The sequence below is a fragment of the Lontra canadensis genome, unplaced genomic scaffold, assembly GCF_010015895.1.
Source record: "Lontra canadensis isolate GAN:19392208 unplaced genomic scaffold, GSC_riverotter_1.0 scaffold53, whole genome shotgun sequence".
Taxonomy (NCBI): Eukaryota; Metazoa; Chordata; class Mammalia; order Carnivora; family Mustelidae; genus Lontra; species Lontra canadensis.
Genome location: NW_022631047.1, coordinates 9,383,836 through 9,407,064, shown reverse-complemented (window position 1 = coordinate 9,407,064; position 23,229 = coordinate 9,383,836). Strand labels below are relative to the sequence as shown.

The following is a 23,229-nucleotide window of genomic DNA, read 5'->3' as shown; positions in this document are numbered from 1 at the left end:
GGTGCTGCTCTCTCCCATGATGCCAATGCCTGTGTGTGTTGTGTATGTGAGCAATCCCACGTGTGGGGGGGGGCAATAAACACCTGGCACTGAGCCTTGTGGAGTGTCCTCCTTCACTGTACTTGCCCATATAATCTCTCTTTCCTTTCTGAGGCAGCACAGAACACTTGTACAGAAAAAATACCACAAACAGGTTTCTGCAATAGCACATCTCTTACTGTTTTTACTTGAAAAAAAATGTCTTGCGTACCAGGAGGCCATAACCTCGAATAATAGCTCCTTCCCATCCACCCCTCTGGGCCGCTCGCTCGGGAGCTGTGGGATCCCCAGAGCTTGGGTTGGGGTAGGGGCCCAGCCTCACCTCCCCCCAGCCTATTGGCTTGAAAGCAGCTGGTCTAGGCCAGCAGCGCTGCTGCCCCACCCCCCAGGGGAGGGGTGGCCTCAAGGCCCCAGCGCCATCTGTGCTGTCCCATCTGTGGTGTCCAGGAAGTCACTGGTAGAGCAGGTAGCGCTTCATGGCAGGGGGCAAGGGGAGAGCAGATACCTGGCCAAGCCGGGTATCCCCCAGGGCGTGACGCACACACAGGCGGCTCAGGTGCAGCAGGGAGTGTGGCTCCACTGGGGGAGAGAAGGAGGGGAAGGTAAGTTCGGATGTAGCCACCAGCCAGACCTCACACTACAGGGTCCTGCCCAAATTCCCTTCCGCTTTCCTGCTTGGAGTCTTGGTTGAGAGGAGGCTCTAAGGCACCCCAAATTTCCGCACCTGCTCTTGCGGTGGTAGGCATCACTGATCTCATGCATGAGGGTGAAGCTGTAGCTAAGCTCCCCCCTGCCCCCAAAGCAACAGGCCAAGGCAGCTTGGACCAGAGTGTAGCTCATCCAGGCTTGGATTCCATAGAGCCTTGGAGCCGAGAATAATGAGGTGAGAGGAAGGATGGCACCCCTCCACTCTCGAATAATTCTCCACCGGGGAGAGGTACCCACCCTCTGCTGAGCACACAACTGCAGAGCAGGGTGAAGTTCCATCTGCCCTGAGGCTGGGGGCCCCATCCTTTCTAGAGGAGGCCCCACACGAACACCCTGCCTCCTTTCCTGCTCTCCCTCTAGCTGCCCAGGGCCTCAAAGGCCCCTTAGAAGGAAATAGCACAGACAGGTCAGATCCCAGGAGATCTGTCCATCCTCTTCCTACAGCTAGTCCAGCATCCATTTAACTCTATGCACCTCTTGCTTCAGGAGCTTGTTATCTGCTGGAAAGCCCTGGGGCACCTCACTCTGTTCTGAGCACTCACCACTAGCAGCAAATGGCTTTCCCGAGCCTCACTTTCATCTCTACTGCTGCTGGGATACAGTTAAGTAACAGCCGTGAAGCCCTTTTGCCATTCCCCACACTGAATAGAAGTAGGAGGCAGGTCAGATGAAGGCCCATTCCCTCTGCTCTTACAAGGTGTGCAGCGAACTGCCATCCCATACCACAGCCACCAGTAACAGAACAGTCTCCCCACACCTGCCCCAGGGCTCACCTCTCCTTCCGCCCAGGTAGCTGATGCGGACCTGGCACTGGCCCCAGACAGCGCTTACTGCAGGATACAGGGTCCTGCCCTTCAGTCCGCGGAAGGCTGGCCCCAGGTAGGTGCCCCCAATAGCGTAGCCCAGAGTTCCCTCTTCCATGTCCAGAACCACCAGCAGCCTCTCCGGCACCTCCAGCTGCTCACCGTGAGGTCTGGCTGGATACTGGGGGGCCCCGGGCCCCTTGCTCTGATGATAGAGCTTCCCCCGCCCAATGTCCCAGCCCCACGACTCGCTGTTGCTGCCCAGCAGCGCCGCATAGTGGTCAGCCTGCAGCGGGGCGAGGGCCGTGGCCACGCCCACCACGGCGTGGGTACCCCTCTGTTCCCGGGGCCAGCTGATCTCCCAGGCGTGCAGGCCCCTCGAGTAGCCTTTCTTACCCCGGGCCCCATCAGTGCTCTGGGCCACGGGCCGTCGCTCAAAGCATAACCCCCCTTCCTTGACCTCGATGTTCTCTGAGCAGTCCTTGGGATTCCATCCGTGGCGCTGTTGGGCTCCCAGATCAGGACGGGGAGCAGACAGCAGCTCCTCCAAGCCCTCGGGACAAGAGAGGTCAGGGTACAGGGTCTGTGGGGTGGGGGTGCTGCTGCTGCCCCCTGCCAGGGCCGTCTGGCCCATGAAGGTGAGGAGCTGAAGGAATCCCCGAGTCTTCCTGGCGCGCCTCTCTTCTGAAAGTTGAGCTCCCGCACCGGATTGATCTAGAGAGGAGTTGGGAGAAATGAGGGTTTCAAGTGCGGTATCCCGGCGGGGGCTCCTCGCCCAGGCTCCACATCCTTTCACGCATGTTTGCCCACCACTTCCCCCCCCCCCTTGGCCCATCACCTTGCCCTCGCCCATCTGTCTCGGTCTCCCCAGACTCTCCCGAGTTCGCCCCCTTTGGACCTCCCCAGGGCCGTCTCTTTTCCCCATCCCGTGCCCAGTCACCGCCCCCGAACCTCGCTTGGCTTCCCAGGCCCGGAGGTCACCGGGCCTCAATAGCGACTTAGCCAAAGGTGGCCGAATCGCGCTGGGCGCAGACTGCCGGCAGCTTCCGCCTCCAGCACCTCCCCCGGTCTCGCCCCGCCCCCATGCCCCGCCCCCACGGCCACCGCACTGGGGCAATTAACCCTCTCGTCGCCGCCCCAAGTCGCGCCCCGCCCCGCCCCGCGGCCACGCCCCCACGGGGTGTAGCTCGCCGGCGGTTAACACCTCAGTCGGACAGCAGCTGTGGAGGGCGCGCCCCGCCCCAAGGACCCGACACCCTAAAGCCAATACCGGGCGGTTAACCTGTGGACCCCGCCCCGAGGTCCCACCCCCGCGTGGAGGCCCTCCCCTCTGGCTAACCCTTCTCGGCCGCAAAGGAGTCTGCACCTGGTTGTTGAGGCTCACAGTGAACTCTTTACCGCTTTGGGATCCCCGGAAGTGTGTTCTCCATCATCAAGACCTTTGAGCCGCTTGAGCAACCGACTCCTGAGCTCCTAGAGAGGAAGGGCTTGGGGTCAAGGAGGGGCTTTCAGTGTGCTGAAATCTGTTTCTGTGTCCCTTTGATTGTGGGTCACTGGTTCTGGACTGGTCTCTTTCTGTCCCACTTGTGAGTCGGTCTGTTCTATGCCTGAGGTTCTGAACTCTGTTTTCAGAGGTAGGTGTCCTAGGGCTCGGTGCTGTTCTAGTCTTCATCTTGGATGTCAGTCCGTTCCCAAACTGTTGGTCTCATATGGCGGAGTATAATGGTTAAGACTCTGGTTGTGAGGAAGCAATGTTACTAATTAGCTCTATGACCTTGGGGGAGATTTCAACAAACTTCTCTTAAACCTGTTTTCTCTCTTTCTGTTAAGAGTTATTTATTTATTGGGGCGCCTGGGTGGCTCAGTGGGTTAAAGCCTCTGCCTTCCGCTCAGGTCATGGTCCCAGGGTCCTGGGATGGAGCCCTGCATCCGGCTCTCTGCTCAGCGGGGAGCCTGCTTCCTTCTCTTTCTTCCTCTGCCTGCCTCTCTGCCTACCTGTGATCTCTGTCAAATAAATAAATAAAATCTTAAAAAAAAAAGAGTTATTTATTTATTTTAGGGGTGGAGAGTCAGAGAGTGAGGGAGAGAATCTCCAGCAGATTCCCTGCTGAGCAGACACTGCCCCCCCCCCACCCCTGGCCTCCAGAGTCTCCATCCTAGGACCCTGAGACGATGACCTGAGCCAAAAATCAAGAGTCAGACAACCCACTGAGCCACCCAGGTGCCCCAAATCCGTTTTCTCTTATGTAAAATGGAAATATGATGGTACTTACCTCATAGGATTGTTGTGGAGCTGAAATAATCTAGGTAAAGCACTTAGCGGAGTCTGGTACCTATTATACAATAACTGAGCATAACTATTATTGTTAACATTTACTAGGTGTCCACTCTATATAAATGCAATGTAGGGGCACCTGGGGTCTCAGTCATTAAGCATCTGCCTTCGGCTCAGGTCATGCTCCCAGAGTCTTGGGATCGAGGCCTGAGTCGGGCTCCCTGCTCAGTGGGAGCCTGCTTCCCCCTCTCCCTCTGCTGTTCCCCCTGCTTGTACTCTCTCTCTCTGCAAAATAAATAAAATCTAAAAAAAAGGGGGGGGGGCAATGTAATATAGTGATGAAGGATGCCAAATGTGGAGCCAAGCTAACTGGGTGTGAATACCTGAAGGCCAGTATGCGTGTGACCTTGAGCAAACCACTGAATTTCCCCAATACCTGTTTCTTCCTCTGTAAAATGGAGATACTGTTGGTATCTACTGCATAAGCCATAGTGAGGATTTGGTGAGGTTATATACATGTGAACTCAGAGCAGGTTCGAGTTCAAATTTAATCATCTATGCTAAGCACGGAAGATGCAACTGTGAATCCCCAAGGAGGTAACAAGACATTTATAAAACAGTTTATTGGGGTGCTTGGGTGGCTCAGGGGGTTGGGCCTCTGCCTTTGGCTCTGGGCATGATCCAAGGGTCCTGGGATCAAGCCCCGCATCGCATCGGGCTCTCTGCTCAGCGGGGAACCTGCTCCACCCCCCTCAACCCTGCCCTCCCTGCTTGACTCTATGCCTACTTGTGATCTCTCTCTTTGTCAAATAAATAAAAACAAAATAAAACAGTTTATCATGTAGTAGATGAAATTATGGAGGAATAAAGAAAGTCTTATGGGAGTCAAAAGGATGGGACTCCTAACCAGGGATCAAGCAGTTAAGCAGGTGTCCTGGAGTGTTACACTGGGCTGAATCTTAAAGAATGACTAAGAATGGGCCCAGGAGGTAGTTCTGCAGGATGGGGGTTGGGTTAGGGTTGCTACATGGAGAAATCATTCCAGACCGAGAAGTCAGCATGAAAAAAGCCAGAAGCAGGAGATGGGTTTGGGGAAGTTTGAAGACTTCAGTGTTCTTGCAGCTAGAAGGAAACCATGAGAGACAAGCCTACAGAAGTCAGTGCCAAATGACAGTGGCCTTATTGGCCAAGTTAAGGAATGTAAATGTTCTCCTGTAGGACAGGCCAGTAATGGAGACACATATGAAGGAAACAGGAGAGAAACATGGACAGATAGTCATTTTAGAAAAACCACCATGAGGGGACCCAGCTGGCTCAGTCGGTAGAGCATGCAACACTTGATCTTGGGGTCATGAGTTCGAGCTCCATGCTGGGTGTAGAGATAACTTAAAAAAAAAAAAATTGAAAAACCACCCTGGCACAGCAACATAAAGGAGGTTTCGGGGGAAATAGAACTAGAAGCAACGAGACTGGTTACAGCCACCTGGGTGACGAGTGTCAAGAGCCTGAAATGAGGCAGTAGAAATAAGGAAGAAAAAAATTCAAGAAACACTTATGAAATTGCAAGTTAGGGTGGCTGATTAGATGCTGAGGTGAGAGAAAAGGTTTAGCCTGGAAGACTGTTGGAAGGGGGTACCACTAATGATGATAGAGATGACAGAAAGACAAGCCATTGGAAAGGGGCAGGGGAGTGGGGGAGGGATGTGAATTCACTTTACGACGTGTTTTTGAGGTGTCTGAGCAACAACCAGATGGAACCATCCGGCACACACATGAAAATTGCAGGTCTGGAGGGGTAGTAAGGGGCCTGGGCTGGAGAAGTAAATTTGGGAGGTGTGACATTCTTTGGTCAGAAGCTGAACTATGAGAATCAGAGAGGGGCCCCAGAGAGAGCATGTAGAGTGAGAAGAGGGTTAAGGAGGACACAGTGAGCAGAAAATTCAGGTTTGACTACTTAATGAGATTTTTTCGGTCATTGGCAACTTTGATGGGAGAGTTCATGTGGGTTGTGGAAGGTGGGAGTCTAGGCTGAACTGGCAGTTTCGGTATGTCAGATGCTATGCTATGTAAAACAGGAGGGCAAAGATAGAGAGTTGGGAGAGATAAGGTGACAGCCATGTCTCAAAATTACCCTTGAAAATACCTTACTGAACCTATCAGATACAGCAGATGTTGGTTTTGTGTAAAATACAGTAGCAGGAGTATCATACAATGGTGCATGAATAAAATTTCATAATTTTAACTGAAGACGAAGAAAACGTATCAAAAGGAGGATGTGAACCTTAAAACCTGTCATCCACCCAACCTGGATATTCTTGTCAGTGTGACAATAACAAAAAGGACATCATGACTGTGGTGGATGAAGGCTTAGGGCACAAAGGGAAAGCTTCAGCCATGGCCGACTCTAGTTCGAGGTTGGGAAGTGTCCCTGATCAGGGGCTGGCTGCTTAAAACATGGTATTCACCAGTTGTTACCACTGAATCTTGAACTGCTCAAACACTTGTTGATACTCGCTCAAATGTTACATAATGCTACAAGAAGTTTTATTATTTTTTATTTGAGATGTAGAAACTATAAAGTAAATTCATCTTAAATTGTTCAATGAATTTTTACATTTGCTGTGTGATCCTCACCAAAAAGATCCAGAACATTTCTAGCATCCCAGAGGCTCCTTCTTGCCCTTTCCCTGACACTACATCCTTAAAGGGAACTCTTATATGACCTGTTAGTATAGATTAGCTTTGCCTGTTCAATTTCATAAAATACCATAGAGCATATATTCTTTTGTGCCTGACTTATTTTTCTCAGCATTAGGACGGTGAGTCATCTATCTTGTTGCATGAAAGGGTAGCTCATTATTTTCATTGCTTTACATTACTCTGTTGTATGGCCATACCACAATTTATTCTACTGTTGATGGCCATTTGAGTTGTTTTTGGTTGTTAGCTGTTATAGGAAAAGCTCCTATGTACATACAGTGTTATACAAGTCTTTTAGTGGACCTAGGTACGCATTTTTGTTGGGAGCATACTTATACACTGAACTGCTGAGTTATAAGGATACAGTGTTAACCACATTTAATTTTCTGGTTTCTCTCCACAGAGAGATTTTATTCAGAAATTAAGTCAATCATGGGTGCCTGGGTGGCTCAGTCAGTTAAGCATCCAACTCTTGATTTCAGCTTAGGTCTTGATCTCAGAGTTGTCAGTTCAAGCTCCAGCTCCGCGCTGGATGTGGAGTCTACTTAAAAAGGGGTGGGGATTAAATCAGGTATTTCAGCATTTTTGCAGAAATTTTAACATATTTGCGAAGATACGATCTGGTCTTCCCTTCCTGTTTCTCATATCTTTGTCTTCTGGGATGATTTTATCAGTTCCTCATCCTTCTTATTAGTATTTCTCTGTGGCTCTCAAGAAGTTCTTCAATTTCTCCCACAAAGCTGACACGATCGGCTTGCTAGGCCACTCCAACAATGTGTTTCCCTTCTTTGTTAATAAAAACCCTTAAAATCCTAAATACATTATTCTCAACATGCATGATCTGTTTTAAGCTTGATTGTTGCCATGACTGTTTACTATAAGTGATGTAACTCGCCAACACTGAAGAATATCCAACCCGTCCAACTCATTACCACATTTAGATTAGGGTCAGCACCCATGGCTCTGGGGGTCGGAGGGGAATCTCACTCAGCCTCATGTATGTGGCTTTGAAATAGCAAATTCTGCTTAGGTCAGCAAAGTGAAGGACACGGGTAATGTTGGGGAGAGGTAGCCTTTGATGTCTTCAGGAGCACTCTTCTTTTTTTTTTTTTAGGAGCTCGCTTCTAAAGAGCGTGGTACCTCGGATGGCAGTGCAGTCTGTGAGCCACACTAAAGCCAAGGCCTTTCACTATGAGGTCCTACTTGACTTCTAGACTGTAGAACTATAAATCCCAATCGTGGAAAGTGCTGTGGTCACCTAGCACTTTACATTTAATCGCTGCAGTGAAAGTAGGGTTTTTTTTTTTTGTTTTTTTTTTTTTTTTTTTTTAGGGTACTGGCATTGGTATCCCCATGGAACATGTTTGGCTTATTAAATACCGGACTACTCTACCACAATGAAAGAGGGAGACAGAAGTGGTCACAAGGTCATTGTTTTCAATCCAGAGCTTTGTGTTTCTAGTTTGGAAACATAAAAACAGTTGGGCCCTTTCCCCCCAGAAGCTACCAGCCTCATCATATTCTAGAAAAGAGCCCTTTGGCCGGTAATTTATTTTAGTAGCTCTGGGTGGGTTTTATTCCCTGTTCTCTACAGATACAGTCCCACCAATGGTTTGCACATTTTAGAAGTTGAAGTGGTTTCTAAATGTTATGCCATCCTTGGGTGGTTTTGAAATCCTTCCGTCTGAAGCTGCCTTCTCTGGCAGGAGGCTTGAACTCTGGATGAGACCAAGAGTTTTTCTTTTTCCGCCATGTACTGCCATTGTTAGTTAGGCTCACATACCTGGTTTCTCTCTTCCAGGAAGTTTAGTGCTCTTTCAGTCTTCCTTAAAGGTTTATCACATGTACTTTGCTGTCAATATAGCAGTTAGATGAGAAACTGATGACCCGGGTTCCCAAGTTTTTTGAACCTTGACTGCACATGTGGATTTCTTGAGGTCCTTTATGTGCCAGTTGGAGGACATGCCAGCCCTTGGTAAAATGGGTGGATTGCCTTCACACGGGTCCTATTAGAAAAGAGGCATCCGAAAACTCTAGAACCTAGTTTTTTTTTTTTTTTTAAAGATTTTATTTATTTATTTGACAGAGAGAAAGATCACACGTAGGCAGAGAGAGAGGGGGAAGCAGGCTCTCTGAGGAGAGAGCCTGATGCAGGGCTCCATCCCAGGACCCAGAGATCATGACCTGAGCCAAAGGCAGAGGCTTAACCCACTGAGCCACCCAGGCGTCCCTAGAACCTAATTTTAAAAACAAAATTCTAGAATCTCAGTCAGCCTCCTAAGGTAACAGGCACTGAGAGGCGCAGAATTGGAGCCACAGAGAACATGGTCTCGTCTCCCATCTGTCACTCGCATGGAATGGTGGCTGGCAAGCTTCTGCCATATTTAACCAGTCCACGTTAAGTGCGTCTACGATGAAACTCCCACTGTATGTCATTAAGTCCTCCCGACCAAGATATGCCAATTTTTACAGATTCGTAAGCCGTGGCTCGGGAACGTTAAACGACCCGCCCAGGACTACAGAACTGGTAAACGGCAGCATCAGGACTTAGACACGAGAAGCCACTCGCCAAACGCTAGGGCAGCGACGAAATGGCGACCGCAGATCTGTCAGCCTGGGCCACACGCCCCGCCCCGCGCCACCGCCCCGGGTGCTCGTTTGGCAGCGGCCGCAGAGCCCGCGGCAGGCGGGGACGCTGACTCCCGAACGCGCCGCGGTCACGTGAGCGGGCGCGCGGCGGAGGAGATGGCGGGGGCTGCGGGGGCGGCGGCTCGCGCGCCCCCCAGCGGCCGCATCCGTGGCCGGGGGCTGCTCGCAGCTGTTCCCACCCACCCGCCACCTCCGAGGCCAGAGCCCTCAAGCTAGGGCCCACCCCTGCACCGCAGCTCCCGCCTCCCGCCAACCGCCTTCCGGCCCGTCCGGAACGTTCTGCGCCATAACAAAGGCCCTAGGGCGGAAGCGAGGGTTCGAAGCTGAAAGCCCGTGCTTGGCGGGTAGGGGCTGTTAACCCGGACGCGGAGGGCGGTTCTGGACCGGGGCTCCAGAGGGGGGTGAGGGGGCCTACTGCTTCTGCCAGTTTCCGAATCGAGGCTTACACCCCAGTTTCTTTACATGTAAAGAAAGGGTCCACTTGTCCGTCCCTCAAACAGTTTTCCTTGCTTCCCCATCTGTCTTCCTGCAGCCACAAGGGAAGACGTTTAGGGACCCTCTACAGGAGAGAATTTTTCTGTTCACCTTGGAGGGGGGGAGGCCGGCAGTAGGAGACACCCAGGTTATGTTAGAAACTAGTATAAAGGAGCACACACACCTATTATAATAACCACAACGTCTTTAACTCTGCCAATCTCACCTAGATTAGTCATCAAATGTCTTGCTTGCCAAATCTTTTTTTTTTTTTTTTAAGATTTTATTTATTTGACAGAGCACAAGCAGGGGGATTAGCAGAGAGAGAGGGAGAAGCAGGCTTCCTGCAGAGCAGAGACCCCAATGTGGGGCATGATCCCTGGACCCTGAGATAATGACCTGAGTCAAAGGAATACGCTTAACCACTGAGCCACCCAAACCCTTGCGTGCCAAATCTAATACGCTTTTGTTTATCCTTGCTAATTTTAAAAATACAGACTCGAGTTTTTCCAGTTTTTCTGTCCACCTTTATATCCTCCAGGGCGTCTACTCCTAGTGAATCCTAATGACATCTGGAAAGGCGCAAACCTGAGGATCCACGAATTCTTACATAAAGACGAACTGTGTTTACTGCTATCAGAGAAAGGCCAGGAACTATGAGAGGGGATCCTAACCTAAATTCCAGATCAGGAAAGGCCATTCTGAGGAAGTCACATTTAACTGAGGCCAAGATGATGAGCAGCACTTCCACACAGAAGAGTGAGATCCCTTGAAGAAGGAAGGGGCTTCGTGGTGGGAAGACTTGAAAAGAGGGCTCTCTGGTCCAAGGGTGGCTGGGTGCAATAACAAAGGTCAGAAAGGTATCCTAGGCGTCGGAGAGTAGATGGAGTCACACTTCTTACAGGGAGGCCAGTGGGGAAAAGAGTCATTGAGGGAGGAAAAAAAAAAAAAAGGACAAGTATGACCCCAAGGTTTCTGGTTTGAACAATCTGAATACTGATAAAGGGAGCACTGAAGAAAAACAGAGTTGGGGGAAAGATACAGGACTTGTTTTTGGATCTGTTAAGTTTGAGATGTCTGTGAGTCACATAAATGTTGAAGTAGGAGGTTAGCTATATAAGCCCAGGACTGAGAAAAGAGTTCTTGGTTGAAAATAGAAATTTTCAGCAGAAAATGCAATGGTATGCTGAAGCTGGGTTGCACAGTCTTGTGAGAACCGATAATTTTTCATGAATTCTGTAAGCCAGGTGTTAAAGGCAGCCATTTTTAAAAAGATTTTATTAGTTTTTTGAGAAAGACAGCACAAAGGGAGAGTGAGAGGGAGAAGCAGACTCCCCGCTGAGCAGAGAGCCTGACGTGGGACTTGATCCAAGGACCCTGAGATTATGACCAGAGCCGAAGGCAGACACTCAACCCACCAAGCCACCCAGGTACCCAAGGCAGCCATTATTTTTTTTGTCTCATAATTTAAATAAATTTTATTTTATTTTTTAAGATTTTAAGTAATCTCCACACCCAACATAGGGCTCAAATTCACAACCCAGAGATCAAGAGTCACACACTCTACCGACTTGAGCCAGCCAGGTGCCCCTAAATAAATTATAATTTTTAATAATAAAAGATACTTACAAGGTGGTGCCTGGGTGGCTCAGTGGGTTAAGCCTCTGCCTTCCGCTCAGGTCATGATCTCAGGGTCCTGGGATCGAGCCCTGCATCGGGCTCTCTGCTTGGCGGGGAGTCTGCTTCCACCTCTCTCTCTGCCTGCCTCTGCATACTTGTGATCTCTCTCTCTCTCTTTCTGGCAAATAAATAAATAAATAAATAAATCTTTTAAAAAAAGATACTTACAAGTTATCACTTTCTAATTATTTTTACTATATTTTTATATTAGCTTGCCAAGGACTGCCATAACAAAACACTGGGTATTTTAACAACAGAAATTAATTTACTCACAGTTCTGAAGGCAAGAAGTCCAGGAGCAATGTGTCAGTAGGTTTGGTTTCTTCCTGCAGATGACTCCTTCTCATGTCTTCACATAGTCTTTTTCTCTGTGCACTGCACTTGTGTGTCCAAATTTCCTCTTCTCAAACTGACACCAGTCGGACTGGATTTGGGCCCACCCTAATGGCCTCATTTTAATTTAATCATCATTTGAAAGGGCCTATTTCCAAATACAGTCACATTCTGAGGTGCTGGCAGTTAAAGCTTCAAAATGGATGGGAGAGGGTCAAATTCATCCCCTAACAATTTTACTCTTATCTATGCCCTTGAAGTTATTTACTTCTTGAAATCAGTCATGGTGGGAGTATTTACACCAGAGAAATTGGCAAATGGTAAAGATGAGGGCTTTTTGTTCTCCCTGGAGTGCCTGTTGTTAAACATTTAGTAGCACATTACAACTATAGGGGTTACTCAGTCTCTAGAGTATAATTTTGATCTGAAAAATGAGAAACATATATGTATACATGTACATATACATATATATGAATATATATGTGGTGTATGGTATATGATAAACTACATATAGCTCTCATATATATACAAATGTGTGTGTATATATATTTTTTTTCTATTTTAAGAACTTCCCATCTTAAAATTTATTGTATTCCTCCACTCCTCTCTATTCAATCGACAGGCTGTCTATTGTATTATTAGAACTAATAAGGTAGGAAGATATGTGACATATAGGGAAAAAATCAATAGTTATGACAGTGTGGTACTACAGCTGAAATAGTGATATATATATATATATATATAATCACATATACATATATATATCAATCAATGGAAAGTATTTATAGTCCAGAAACTATATATACAAATATAACATATATATCATTTATACCATAGATATATGATAAAGATGGCATCATTTCAAATCAGTAGGGAAAGATGGGGTTAATCAATAAATGATGCTGAGAAAATTGGCCCCTCTTCTGGCAAAATGTTAGATCCCTATCTTATACTCTACACAAAAATTATTACAGATGAATTAAAGACTTCAAAAAATGTCAATACTGCCCTGCATTGGGCTCCCTGCTCAGCAGGGAGCCTGTTTCTCCCCCTCCCCGCCCCCTGGTCCTGCTCTATCTCACTCCCTCTCTCTCTCAAATAAATAAAAATCTTTTGAAAAAATGTAAATACCAGAACATATACAAAAGAATCTTTTCATAACCTTGGGGGTGAGAAAGGGTTTCTAAACCAGACACACAATTCGGAAGCCTTACTGAAGCAGTTGGCAGTAAAGAGCACAGACAAATATCAAATTTCTGTAAGGTGATACTATAAACCAAGTATAAGGACAATTAGGAAAAGATACTCTGCATGTAAAAAGGACAAAACACTAGTGTATCCAGGTAAGGTTTTAAAAATATGCCCACAAATTCTCTGATACTTCTTCATTCAAAAGGTGAAAACTAATTCCCCTCCACTGAGTGTGGGCTGGATTTAACAACTAGCTCCTAAAGAACAGAATAAAGTGGAAGGGGCTCGTGTCTTTGGAGACCAAGTCATAAAAGGCACAGTGGCTCCATCTTGGTCTCTTTCTCTCTCCAATCACTTGCTCTGGGGGAAGCCAGCTGCCATATTGTAATATGCCATATTGTAATATTGTAATAAGGGAAGCAGAAAAAAGGGACCTTCTCGAAGTTTCCCTCAGTGACTTCACTAATATGTCATTGACCTATCAGAAATGGAGGCTGGGAAATTTTTTTAGTTGGGCACAACGCTTCCCCCAGGAATATAAAAGTTCTGTTTGTTAACTCAGTAATGAGAAGACTGAAAACCCCAGCTAAAAAATAAACAGTCTGAATAGACAGTTCTCCAAAGAAGATACACAAATGGCTAATAAACATAAAAAAATGCTCAACATCTTTAGCCATCGGAGTCATGAAAATCAAAACCACGACAAAACACATCACATCCGCTAGGATGGCTATAGTCAAGAACCACAGATAACAACAACTGTTGGCCAGGATGTGGCGAAATTAGAACTCTCAGACACTGCTGGTAGAAATGTTAAATGGTACAGCTACTTCGGAAACTGGTGTGGCAGTTCCTTAAAAGGTTAAATATAAAGTTACCATATCATACAGCAATTCCACTCCTTACAATTCCACTTGTAAGGAAAAATTTGCCAATAAACTAAATTGATATGTCTGAGGTCAGGTTGTAATCATAATAGATTTTTCCACTTTTTACAGATTTTTTTTTATTTTTAAGTAATCTCTACACTTAATTTGGGGGCTTGAATTCACAGCCCCAAGATCAAGAGTCGCGTGTTCTACTGACTGAGCCAGACAAGCCCCCCTTTAATAGATTTTCCAAATGGAAATAGTTTCCTTCTTAGCATTAGCATATAATATTTTATTAGGCTCTTACCAAAATGCTTCGTACATAGCAAGTGCCCAATATATATATTTGACTAAATGAATGAATATTTTGATACTGTAAATATTTTTTTAAAAGATTTTATTTATTTATTTGATGAACAGAGATCACAGGTAGGCAGAGAGGCAGGCAGAGAGAGAGAGGAGGAAGCAGGCTCCCTGCAGAGCAGAGAACCCAATGTGGGCTCAATCCCAGGACCCTGGGATCATGACCCAAGCCGAAGGCAGAGGCTTTAACCCACTGAGCCACCCAGGCGCCCCTGTAAATATTTTTTTTAAAGATTTTATTTATTTATCTGACAGAGATCACAAGTAGGCAGAAAGTCAGGCAGAGAGAGAGAGAGAGAGAGAGAGAGGAAGGGAAGCAGGCTCCCCATGAAGCAGAGAGCCGGATGCGGGGCTGGATCCCAGGACCCAGAGATCATGACCTGAGCTGAAGGCAGAGGCTTTAACCCACTGAGCTACCCAGGCACCCCAGATACTGTAAATATTTTAGAATGAAATCTCCATAGGGCAAAGGATGGTATCCTCCATTGGAATCCTTTCATTATAGCACAGAATTCAATATTTTGATACTAAAATTATTATTTTTGTATTGATATCAATTGGGTATGTAAGCAAGAGAAATGAAAAAAAATGGCCACACAAAAATTTGTCCATGAATGTTCATAGCAACATTACTCATAATAGCCAAAAAATGGAAACAGAGGTGCCTGGGTGGCTCAGTTGATTAAGCGTCTGCCTTTGGCTCAGTTCATGATCCCAGCATCCTAGGATGGAACCCTGCATCAGGCTCCTTGCTCCATGGGAAACCTGCTTCTCCCTCTCTCACTCCCCCTACTTGTTTTCCCTCTCTCGCTGTTTCTCTCTCTGTCAAATAAATAAAATATTAAAAAAAAAAAAAAGGAAACAACCCAAATAACCATCAATCGATGAATGAAAAAATAAAATGTGGCATAAACCACACAATGGAACATTGCTCAGCAATCAAAAGGGACAAAGTCCTGATAGATGCTCCAACACGGATGAACCTTGGAGGTCTGATGCTCGGGTGAAACAAGGTAGTCACAGAGGACCCCATGTTATATGATTTCATTTATGTAAAATGTGCAAAATAGGCAAATCTATAGAGACAAGAAGTAAATTAGTGGTTGCCAGCGGCAATAAAATCTTGTAATAAAATAAAATAACTGTTCAAAAACAGTTCAGTTAGGAAGGAATAAGTGTAGACTGAATATCAGGTAGGCAACACGCAGTTTTTGCCAGTTAATCTCCAAATCATAAACAGTTCCTAAAAATCAATTAAAAAATTAATAACTTTGCAGGAACATGAAAAATGATTTGAAATGATTTTTTTCTTTTTCTTTTTTAAAAGATTTTATTTACTTATTTAACAGAGAAGAGACACAGCGAGAGAGGGAACACAAGCAGGGGGAGTGGGAGAGGGAGAAGCAGGGTCCCCGCTGAGCAGGGAGCCTGATGTGGGGCTCGATCTCAGGACCCTGGGATCATGACCTCAGCTGAAGGCAGATGCTTAATCGACTGAGCCACCCAGGCGCCCCAAACTCTACATCTTTATTCATAAATGAAAGTGATTCATGGACTTGTATGTTTCTCTCTCTATATATATATAAATGAGAGTTCATGGACTTGTATGTTTCTCTATATACACTTAAGTTTAAATATTACTTTTATAATTCCAGGAGATTCTATCTAGACCATTCTAGAGGAAAGATGTCATCAGAGAGGACACGGAGTATCTAGCTGTCATTACACAGTGTAGATTCAGTCCTCGTCAACGAAACACAAAATAAAACCTCTAGTGGCTCCTCCCAGTTTTTAGGATAAAGTCCAGCTTCCTCAGTGTGCTCAGCTCTGTTTGCAGCTCCTACCTCATGTCCCTAAGCCTCTTGTTCCATCCAGCAGAACTACCCACTTTTTTTTTTTTAACATTTTATTTATTTGTTTGTTTATTTGAGAAAGAGAGAGAAGGGGGACGAGCAGAGGGAGAGGGACAAGGAGACTTCACGCTGAGTGTGGAGCACCACACAGGGCTCGATCCCAGGATTCTGAGATCACAGCCTGAGTCAAAATCAAGAGTCAGCCGCTTAACCGACTGAGCCATCCATGCGCCAACTACTTTCTTTGCACGGGTACTGACTGGCCTCTCTCTCCTCCAGAACTTACCAAAGGTGCTTCCTCTGTCTGGAATCTCTGCCCTGAATATATGATATTATCTAGATACATTTGCTATAAAATTATCCCCTGGCACTCAGTAAAAGCTCTGCAAGTGTCAGGTATCATTACTATAACATCTGTCTCATTATATTGAATTACTCGTTTACTTAACCCTGTCAGTGGACTGTGAGGCTCCAGATGATAGGAACTGTCCTTTATTGTCCTTGGGTGCCCAGTACTCACAGCCTGGCACAGAGTAAGCGCTTAATAAAAGCAGGGCTCGATGATACTTCCCTCATCCTTCTGTCATGTCTTTTCTTCCCACCTAATATGTCTTCTTCTTTCTTCTGGGCCAAGGAAAATCGCAGCCTTTCCCGCTAGCTACATCAGACCACATGGACTTTTCCTTTCCCACTCCAACAATACAGTTGGGTTCATTTGCCTCACATTTCTAACCTTCCTGAGTGTTTCCACATTTCCTTTCTTATTCCTCACGACAATCCCAGGACTGAGGAAACAGGCAAGAGGTGGGGAGGGCCAGGGAGATCCAGACAGAGGGTCAACTAAGTGCAAGGCAATTTACCCACATTTTCTCTTTCGACCTTCTAAGAATCCTTATGGAAACGGATGTCTTTATCCCTAATTCACAAATGTGAAGATTAAACCTCAGTAAAAGTTAATATAACCTGCTGAGGAACACATAGGGATTAAACGATAGGGTGGGTTTTGAACCTGGTGTCTCTGACTCTGCCAGTTCCATGACATCAAGTGACCAGATTTGTCTATTAACTGTTTTATCCAAGCTGGACAGGGCAGGAGGTAACAGGTCCTGATTTCTAGCCCACCAGATCTTCCATCAGATCACTTTGTGTGTTATAGTAAGTCTGTAACACACAATTTAACAATAAATCATGATAGCTTACCTTGTTGCCTGTTTTATTTATATTAGATCCCATAAGATTGGTACTATCTCTCTTTCTCCTGGCAGGAATTGGGTCATAAATATTAACCACTCTGAGCCTTAGTCTCCTCTTCTTTCAAATATCTATCTCACAGGACTGGTGTAAACATTAAATAACTTGTGAAGACATCTCACACGGTATCTGGCACAAACTCTCAGGAAATACTTGCTGAACCTTAGCTTCTTTTTCATCTCCTTCAACAAGTCACGCAGACCTGAGTGCCTGCCTAGGGCTCTGTCAGGTCTTGTTGTCTACATTACAACGTTGGATGAGGAGTATTTCAGTGGGCGCTTGTTGGATTTTCTCTCTTATTAGCCCCTAAAAGGTTTGCATCAAACCAGTCCAGGATATGAGGAAAAGTGAAATGCTCCGAACGGGTTTAGCAATCTACATTGCATTAGCATAGGTTACACACACACTCGAATCCCGTCTGTTGGTGTCACTTGAGCCTATTTTACAGATGAGAAAGTAGAGTCTCAGGTAAATTGCTAGTAAACTGCAGATTTGCCAAGACTCCAACCCTGGTCTTAAGATAGATACATTGGCCTGGGCTCCTTCCGCTCCACCAAGCCACCTTGCAAAGGTCAGCCGAGTGCAAGGCTGGAGTGGGGGTAGAAACCAGACCGCATACCTTGGTGTTTCTTGCTCCTCTTCCCCCTTTAGATTCGGAGCATGTTTCTTCTGAAGTCACAATACTTTTGCTTTGAGGATGTGCGGTCCCTTTAACGTCTTGAGTGACTTCCGCGTAGCCCCGCCCATCTCCCCTCCCCACTGCCCTGTTCCAAGCCCCACCTACTGCTTTTTGCCCTGGGCCAATTAACGCCCAGACTTCTCAGGACTGGAAAGTTGGCTTCCCGACCCGGCGACTACTGGCCCACTTGCTCCGGGGCGGATTTTTCGCGTCAGTTGGTCGCGGACCCCTCGCGGCCCTCCTCTCAGCGGTTGCGCCGTTGATGTAACCAAGTGTCCCGCCCCATCGTTTCCATAACAACAGTACACAACGCCTCCCGGCGCCTTTCCCCTCTTCGAAAACACTCCTTCCTTGTCAGGGCCAAGACCCTCTCCGGAACCTCATTTTTTAGTAGGGCGGAACCAGGGTCCGAGCCCCTTAGTGAAGGATTGGGTGGGAGGGTTGGAGAGGGCGTCAGTCTGCTGCCGCAGAGGGGACAGGGAAATGGGGCTAGACAGGGTGGGAAAGTGAAAAGAAATGACTGGAGCAGGGGTTAGGGAAGGCAGGGAGGGGAGGGGTGTAGGAGGTTGGTAGGAGAACGTGGCTGAAGGGGGAGGCGGGAAGACCTGGGGAGAGGGGAAGGCAGGAAGCAGGGAGGCAGAGCTTCGAGAAGACAATTGGAGCCCCTGTGGAGGGCAGGAAAGGCCTGGGAAGGTACCCTGAAGGGAGAGAGGTCCTTGGTGGGGACTCAAGGTGGGGGCTGGGCATCAAAATGAGATGCTCACAGGGATAAGGAGGGAAACACAGTTGGGAAGAGATCAGGGGTGATGGGAAGGGCACCCCGTCAATGGAGGCCAGGGAGCTGAAGGTTGGCTAGAGCTCAGGACACATTATTTTTGGGGAGGTGCACTGAGCTTGATCTCTCACTCCAGAGCCTTCAGCAGGGAAGAAAGATGTCAGATGAAGAGCTGGAAGACTTCGAGCCAGACCAGGACGATCTGGAAAAAGAAGATGATGAGAAGGAGATGGAGGAGTGGGAGGACTACAGGAAGGAAGGAGAAGAGTACTCAGAGGAAGTGAGAGCTGGAAACGGTGGGGTCCTAAGGCTAAGGGAGGGGGTTGGACGAAAGGGATGCCTGACTCCACTTCTTCTTGCAGTGGATGCTCAACCCCCTCACGGAGGACATGATGAAGGAAGGGCTTTCTTTGCTCTGTAAGACGGGCAATGGACTGGCTCACGCTTATGTCAAGCTGGATGTTAAAGAGAGGTGCACTTATGGGGGGACCAGAAGAGGACTGAGGTTGTAGGGTCCAATCTCCTCTCTCACCCTCCTGCCTGGCTGTTGCCACTGGGAGTCTGAATCTCTCTTACCTTGGCCAGTGGAAGGGAAGGATAGAATTTACTTTCCAGGAGCCCTGTGGGTCCCTGCTTCAGAGCTGGCCTGGGGAATTGGAGGCTATGAGGGTCTGTCAGGGGGATTCCTACTGGACTGGGTTCCTCCTCTTGTCCTTCAGAGGGTCAGTTCTCGGCTCTTCACAGATGGAAGCCCCTGCTCCCTGTGAAGAACCCACCTACCTTCTCTCCCCCTCCCTCACCACTCCCATCAGTCACCCATTCTTCTCTCCAGTACAAGCCATCTCCACATTGCCCTCTGCTGTAGCGTCTCTGCCAGTCCTTCCTGGATTCTTTACTCTAACTCTGGCCTCTGCTGTCTCCTAGGGACCTGACCGACATCCACCTGTTACGGTCCTACATCCATCTGCGCTATGTGGATGTTTCCGAGAACCACCTCACAGACTTGTCCCCACTCAATAATCTGACCCACCTGCTCTGGCTCAAGGCCGATGGCAACAATCTGCGGAGCGCACACCTGAACGAGCTGCCGTACCTGCAGATTGCCAGCTTTGCCTATAACCAGATCACTGACACTGAGGGCATCTCCCACCCTCGTCTGGGCAGCCTGGATCTCAAAGGTGGGTCTTTCAGTCGGGCTACACAAGAGTCTCTCCTTCCTAGCTTGGGGCCAGCAGAAGCGGGCAGTGTGGTCTTGGGCTGTGCCACACAGTAATCTCCATTCATTCATTCATTTATTCATTCAGACAGCCCTTATGATTCACTACGACATTTCTATGTGCTGGAGATGTAGCAGTAAACAAAACAAAATCCCTAGTCTCATGCAGCTTACATTCAAATAAGGGAGACAGACAGCTACCAATGGGCATAATAAATAAATAAATTTATGTATGATGTGGAGAGGAAATAGGTGCTGTGGAAAACAGATTAGGGTAAAGGGATTAGGTAGAGGCACAGGTGGTAATTTCAAACAGGCTGGTTAGGACAAACGTCAGAAGCTGACATCTGAGCAAAGAATTGAGGGAGAAGAAGGAGTTAAGCATGGGGGGTACTGGGCAGTCTTCATTCCCTCCTCAAAGGCTTGGATGGACATGTCCATTTGGCCCTTAGACTCCCAGACCGCTTGCCCCAGGGCCCCAGAGGTGTCAATTCTGGAGTTGTCCCTCCTCATAGACACCTCACATTAGAGGGACAGGATGATACAGAGGCTCCCAACATTCAGGTTCTACTGAATTGGGATAGCTACTAGAATTGAATTCTACTGAATTCAATTCTACCTGAATTGGGATAGCTCTATGAGCTCATACCACCCTCTTGCTCCTTAGGGAACCGCATCCGCAGGGTGACTGGTCTGGACCCCCAAAAGCTGATCAGCCTGCACACACTGGAGCTGCGGGGAAACCAGCTGGAGAGCACCCTGGGAATCAACCTTCCTAAGCTAAAGAACCTCTTCCTGGTAGCTCACTGGGTTAGAGGGTGGTCGGTACGGGGAAGAGGGCACAGCTCGGCCGAGGGGTGGGGGGCAGGGTGCCTGGCTTCTAGTTGGCTCAGCTATTAACCTCACCATCGTCATGGGCATTTGGTATCATTTACTGAGCCCTTCCTACTTTGTAGGGCTGATAATACATAACACAAGGGAATAGAGACAATTTGCTTTGATACAGGTAGTAGTGTAATTTACAGATATCAGATTAGAGAATCCACTTGAATGTTAAGTCTTTTTGGCTCTTGAGCTTCTCGATTCTAGGGCGGTGCTGAAGCCATTTCTGCTCAGTAGAGCAGTGGGGCGCATGGGCTTCGGCATGGGTCAAAGCATCTCCTCCTGAATCAGAGGGGGCTTTGGTGGGATGGGGATGGTTACTGTTGACCTTTCTCTGGACTGGCAGCTTCTCCTAGACTTCTTTGATGTCTACTCCCATCTCTACCCACTTCCACTTCCCTCCTGCACCCCTGCACTGCCACTCTTACATTTCCTGTGTCTCTGACTTCTCTTCCCTGTCCCTGCTACCTTCTCCCGATCTCTGTGCTGTATCCTGGGGGCTAGGCCCAGAACATGCTGAAGAAGGTGGAGGGCTTGGAGCACCTAAGCAATCTCACTACCTTGCATCTTCGAGACAACCAGATTGAAACGTTGAGTGGCTTCTCCAAAGAAATGACATCATTGCAGTATCTCAATCTGAGGTATTCACCCCTTCCTGGCCCCACCTTGTCCCTGCCTTGGACCAGGAGCGGCTTCTGACCCCATATTCCTCCCTGGCTCCGAAGCCCCAATCCTAGCCTGCTCCTAGACTCTACCCTCATCCTCCATCCTGGTCTTTAGCCCTCCTTTCCTTACTGTGTACAGCCTCGGACCCCTGAATCTTTATTCACTCAGTCCACAGTTACTGAGAACGTGCGACATACCAGGCTTGGTGCTGTATTCTGGGAACATCTAAAGGAATCAGAGTTGGTCCCTGTTTTCAAGGGATTCACAATCTGGCTCCAACTCTCTTTTCTTGGTCCTATTCCATGTAAATTTTCTCTGCCCTTCTCTATCTCCTGGACTCCCATTTCCCTTCCCATTTCCTGCCTCTCTTCTCCTGAGCCCTACTTGTAAGGGATGGCTTCCTTACTGGTATAAAAACACAAGATGTTCTCATATTTGAGAAGAGAAGAGTATTTGAAAGAAAATCTCTAGATGGAAAGGCACCGGGGATTGATTGGATTGGTGGGTGGGGGGTGGATTTTCTTTCAGTAACCCTTGTCCATTGGAGGATTTTATGCGTGTTTCTTTAAGCAAGATGGAAGGTAACTGCCTCCTTAGTCAACATGGCCAAATCCTCAAAACTGGCAAAGGAAAGAGAACCTCCAAGTAGGGAGAGATGGTTGCATCTTGGAGCTCCCAATTCCTGCCATGGCTCCTGGAGAAGTCTCTTGTTAATTAGTTCTGCTGTGTTGGTCTGGTAGAGTTTGGGGGGGGGGGGGCTTGCTTTTTTCCTATTAATAATCTAGTCAGAGAAAATAGACCCTCCTCAATGGCTACTACCTACCTAGCTCCAGGCTCCTTCCTGAGGGGAGTACCAACCTAGCACCCACCTCCATGAGCTCAGATCCCAGTTCCTTCTCCACTGGCCTGGGTCCTGCTTTCTAACCTTTGATTAGGTATGACTGATACACAAGCACTTTGACACTGCAAGGGAGATACCCCCCTCCTCTCCAACTAACGAGACAGGGTTGGTGACATAGCTTTGCTGCTCCAAAAGGAGAACTACGCCCAGCATGTTACAGAACAGACCAGGGCACTCACAGTGTTCTGGAAGGGCTGAGGCAGCACGAGAGTGGGGCTGGACAGCCCTGGCTCTGCTCAGGTTATCCAGCTATGCTGATCAAGCCAATCCACAGAGGCAGTGTTTCTAGGGAAACCAGAGCCTGGTGAGAGGTTCTCGCAGGGGATTTCTTCCTGGTGGTGGGGCCCCCAAAGCCCATTAATCCCCCCCGGGGCGAATCTCTCCTGACCACACCTGGCAGGGGCAACATGGTGACCCACCTGGGGGAGCTAGCCAAGCTTCGGGACCTGCCCAAGCTACGAGCCTTGGTGCTGTTGGACAACCCGTGTACAGATGAGAACGACTATCGCCAGGAGGCCCTGGTGCAGATAACACACCTGGAGCGCCTGGATAAAGATTTCTTCGAGGAGGAGGAGCGGGCCGAGGCTGATGAGATCCGTCAGAGGTTGAAGGAGACCCAGGAGGAGGAGGCTGAGGCTGAGCATAACTCCGAAGTGAAAGTGCCACCCGTGTAGCTCTTCCAGCCTCTGAGGACGGTGAGGAAGCTGACAGAGAGGCGGGAAGAGGAGGCCAAGGGTCTGTCAGAGAAGTTGCTGTAGGAGGTGGTTGAGGAAGGAATATGGCGAGGAGATCCCTTGGAGAGACCAGGCTTAGGAGTTAGGGGGTGTCTTGGGGGGGGAGGAAGGACCAGAGGGGCTTGGGGGGGAGCTGAGAAAAGGCTTAGGAGAATACGTTAGGAGAGGAAAGTTAAGGGAGAGAATTG

The 23,229-nt window shown here is 47.8% G+C and overlaps 2 protein-coding genes across 5 annotated transcripts; one reads left to right on the top strand and one right to left on the bottom strand.

Moving 5' to 3' along the window:
* Positions 1-312: 312 nt before the first annotated feature.
* Positions 313-22,810, bottom strand: SPSB2 (splA/ryanodine receptor domain and SOCS box containing 2). Of its 4 annotated transcripts, XM_032874714.1 has the most exons (4): positions 22,727-22,810; positions 2,949-3,023; positions 1,521-2,264; positions 313-618 (listed from the first exon to the last, which is right to left on the bottom strand). In XM_032874714.1, the coding sequence occupies exons 3-4, from the start codon at positions 2,182-2,184 to the stop codon at positions 491-493; spliced, it is 792 nt and encodes a 263-aa protein (XP_032730605.1). In that variant the 5' UTR covers positions 2,185-2,264; positions 2,949-3,023; positions 22,727-22,810; the 3' UTR covers positions 313-490. The 4 variants fall into 4 exon arrangements, with proteins under 4 accessions (XP_032730605.1, XP_032730604.1, XP_032730602.1 ...); XM_032874713.1 differs by lacking the exons at positions 2,949-3,023; positions 22,727-22,810 and adding an exon at positions 2,917-2,935; XM_032874711.1 differs by lacking the exons at positions 2,949-3,023; positions 22,727-22,810 and adding an exon at positions 2,502-2,610.
* LRRC23 (leucine rich repeat containing 23) lies at positions 18,728-22,981 on the top strand. Its single transcript, XM_032874710.1, has 6 exons — positions 18,728-18,922; positions 19,005-19,114; positions 19,567-19,820; positions 20,526-20,656; positions 21,245-21,381; positions 22,708-22,981. Exons 1-6 carry the CDS (start codon positions 18,800-18,802, stop codon positions 22,979-22,981), a joined length of 1,029 nt encoding a protein of 342 aa, XP_032730601.1. The 5' UTR covers positions 18,728-18,799.
* The last annotated feature ends 248 nt before the right edge of the window (positions 22,982-23,229 follow it).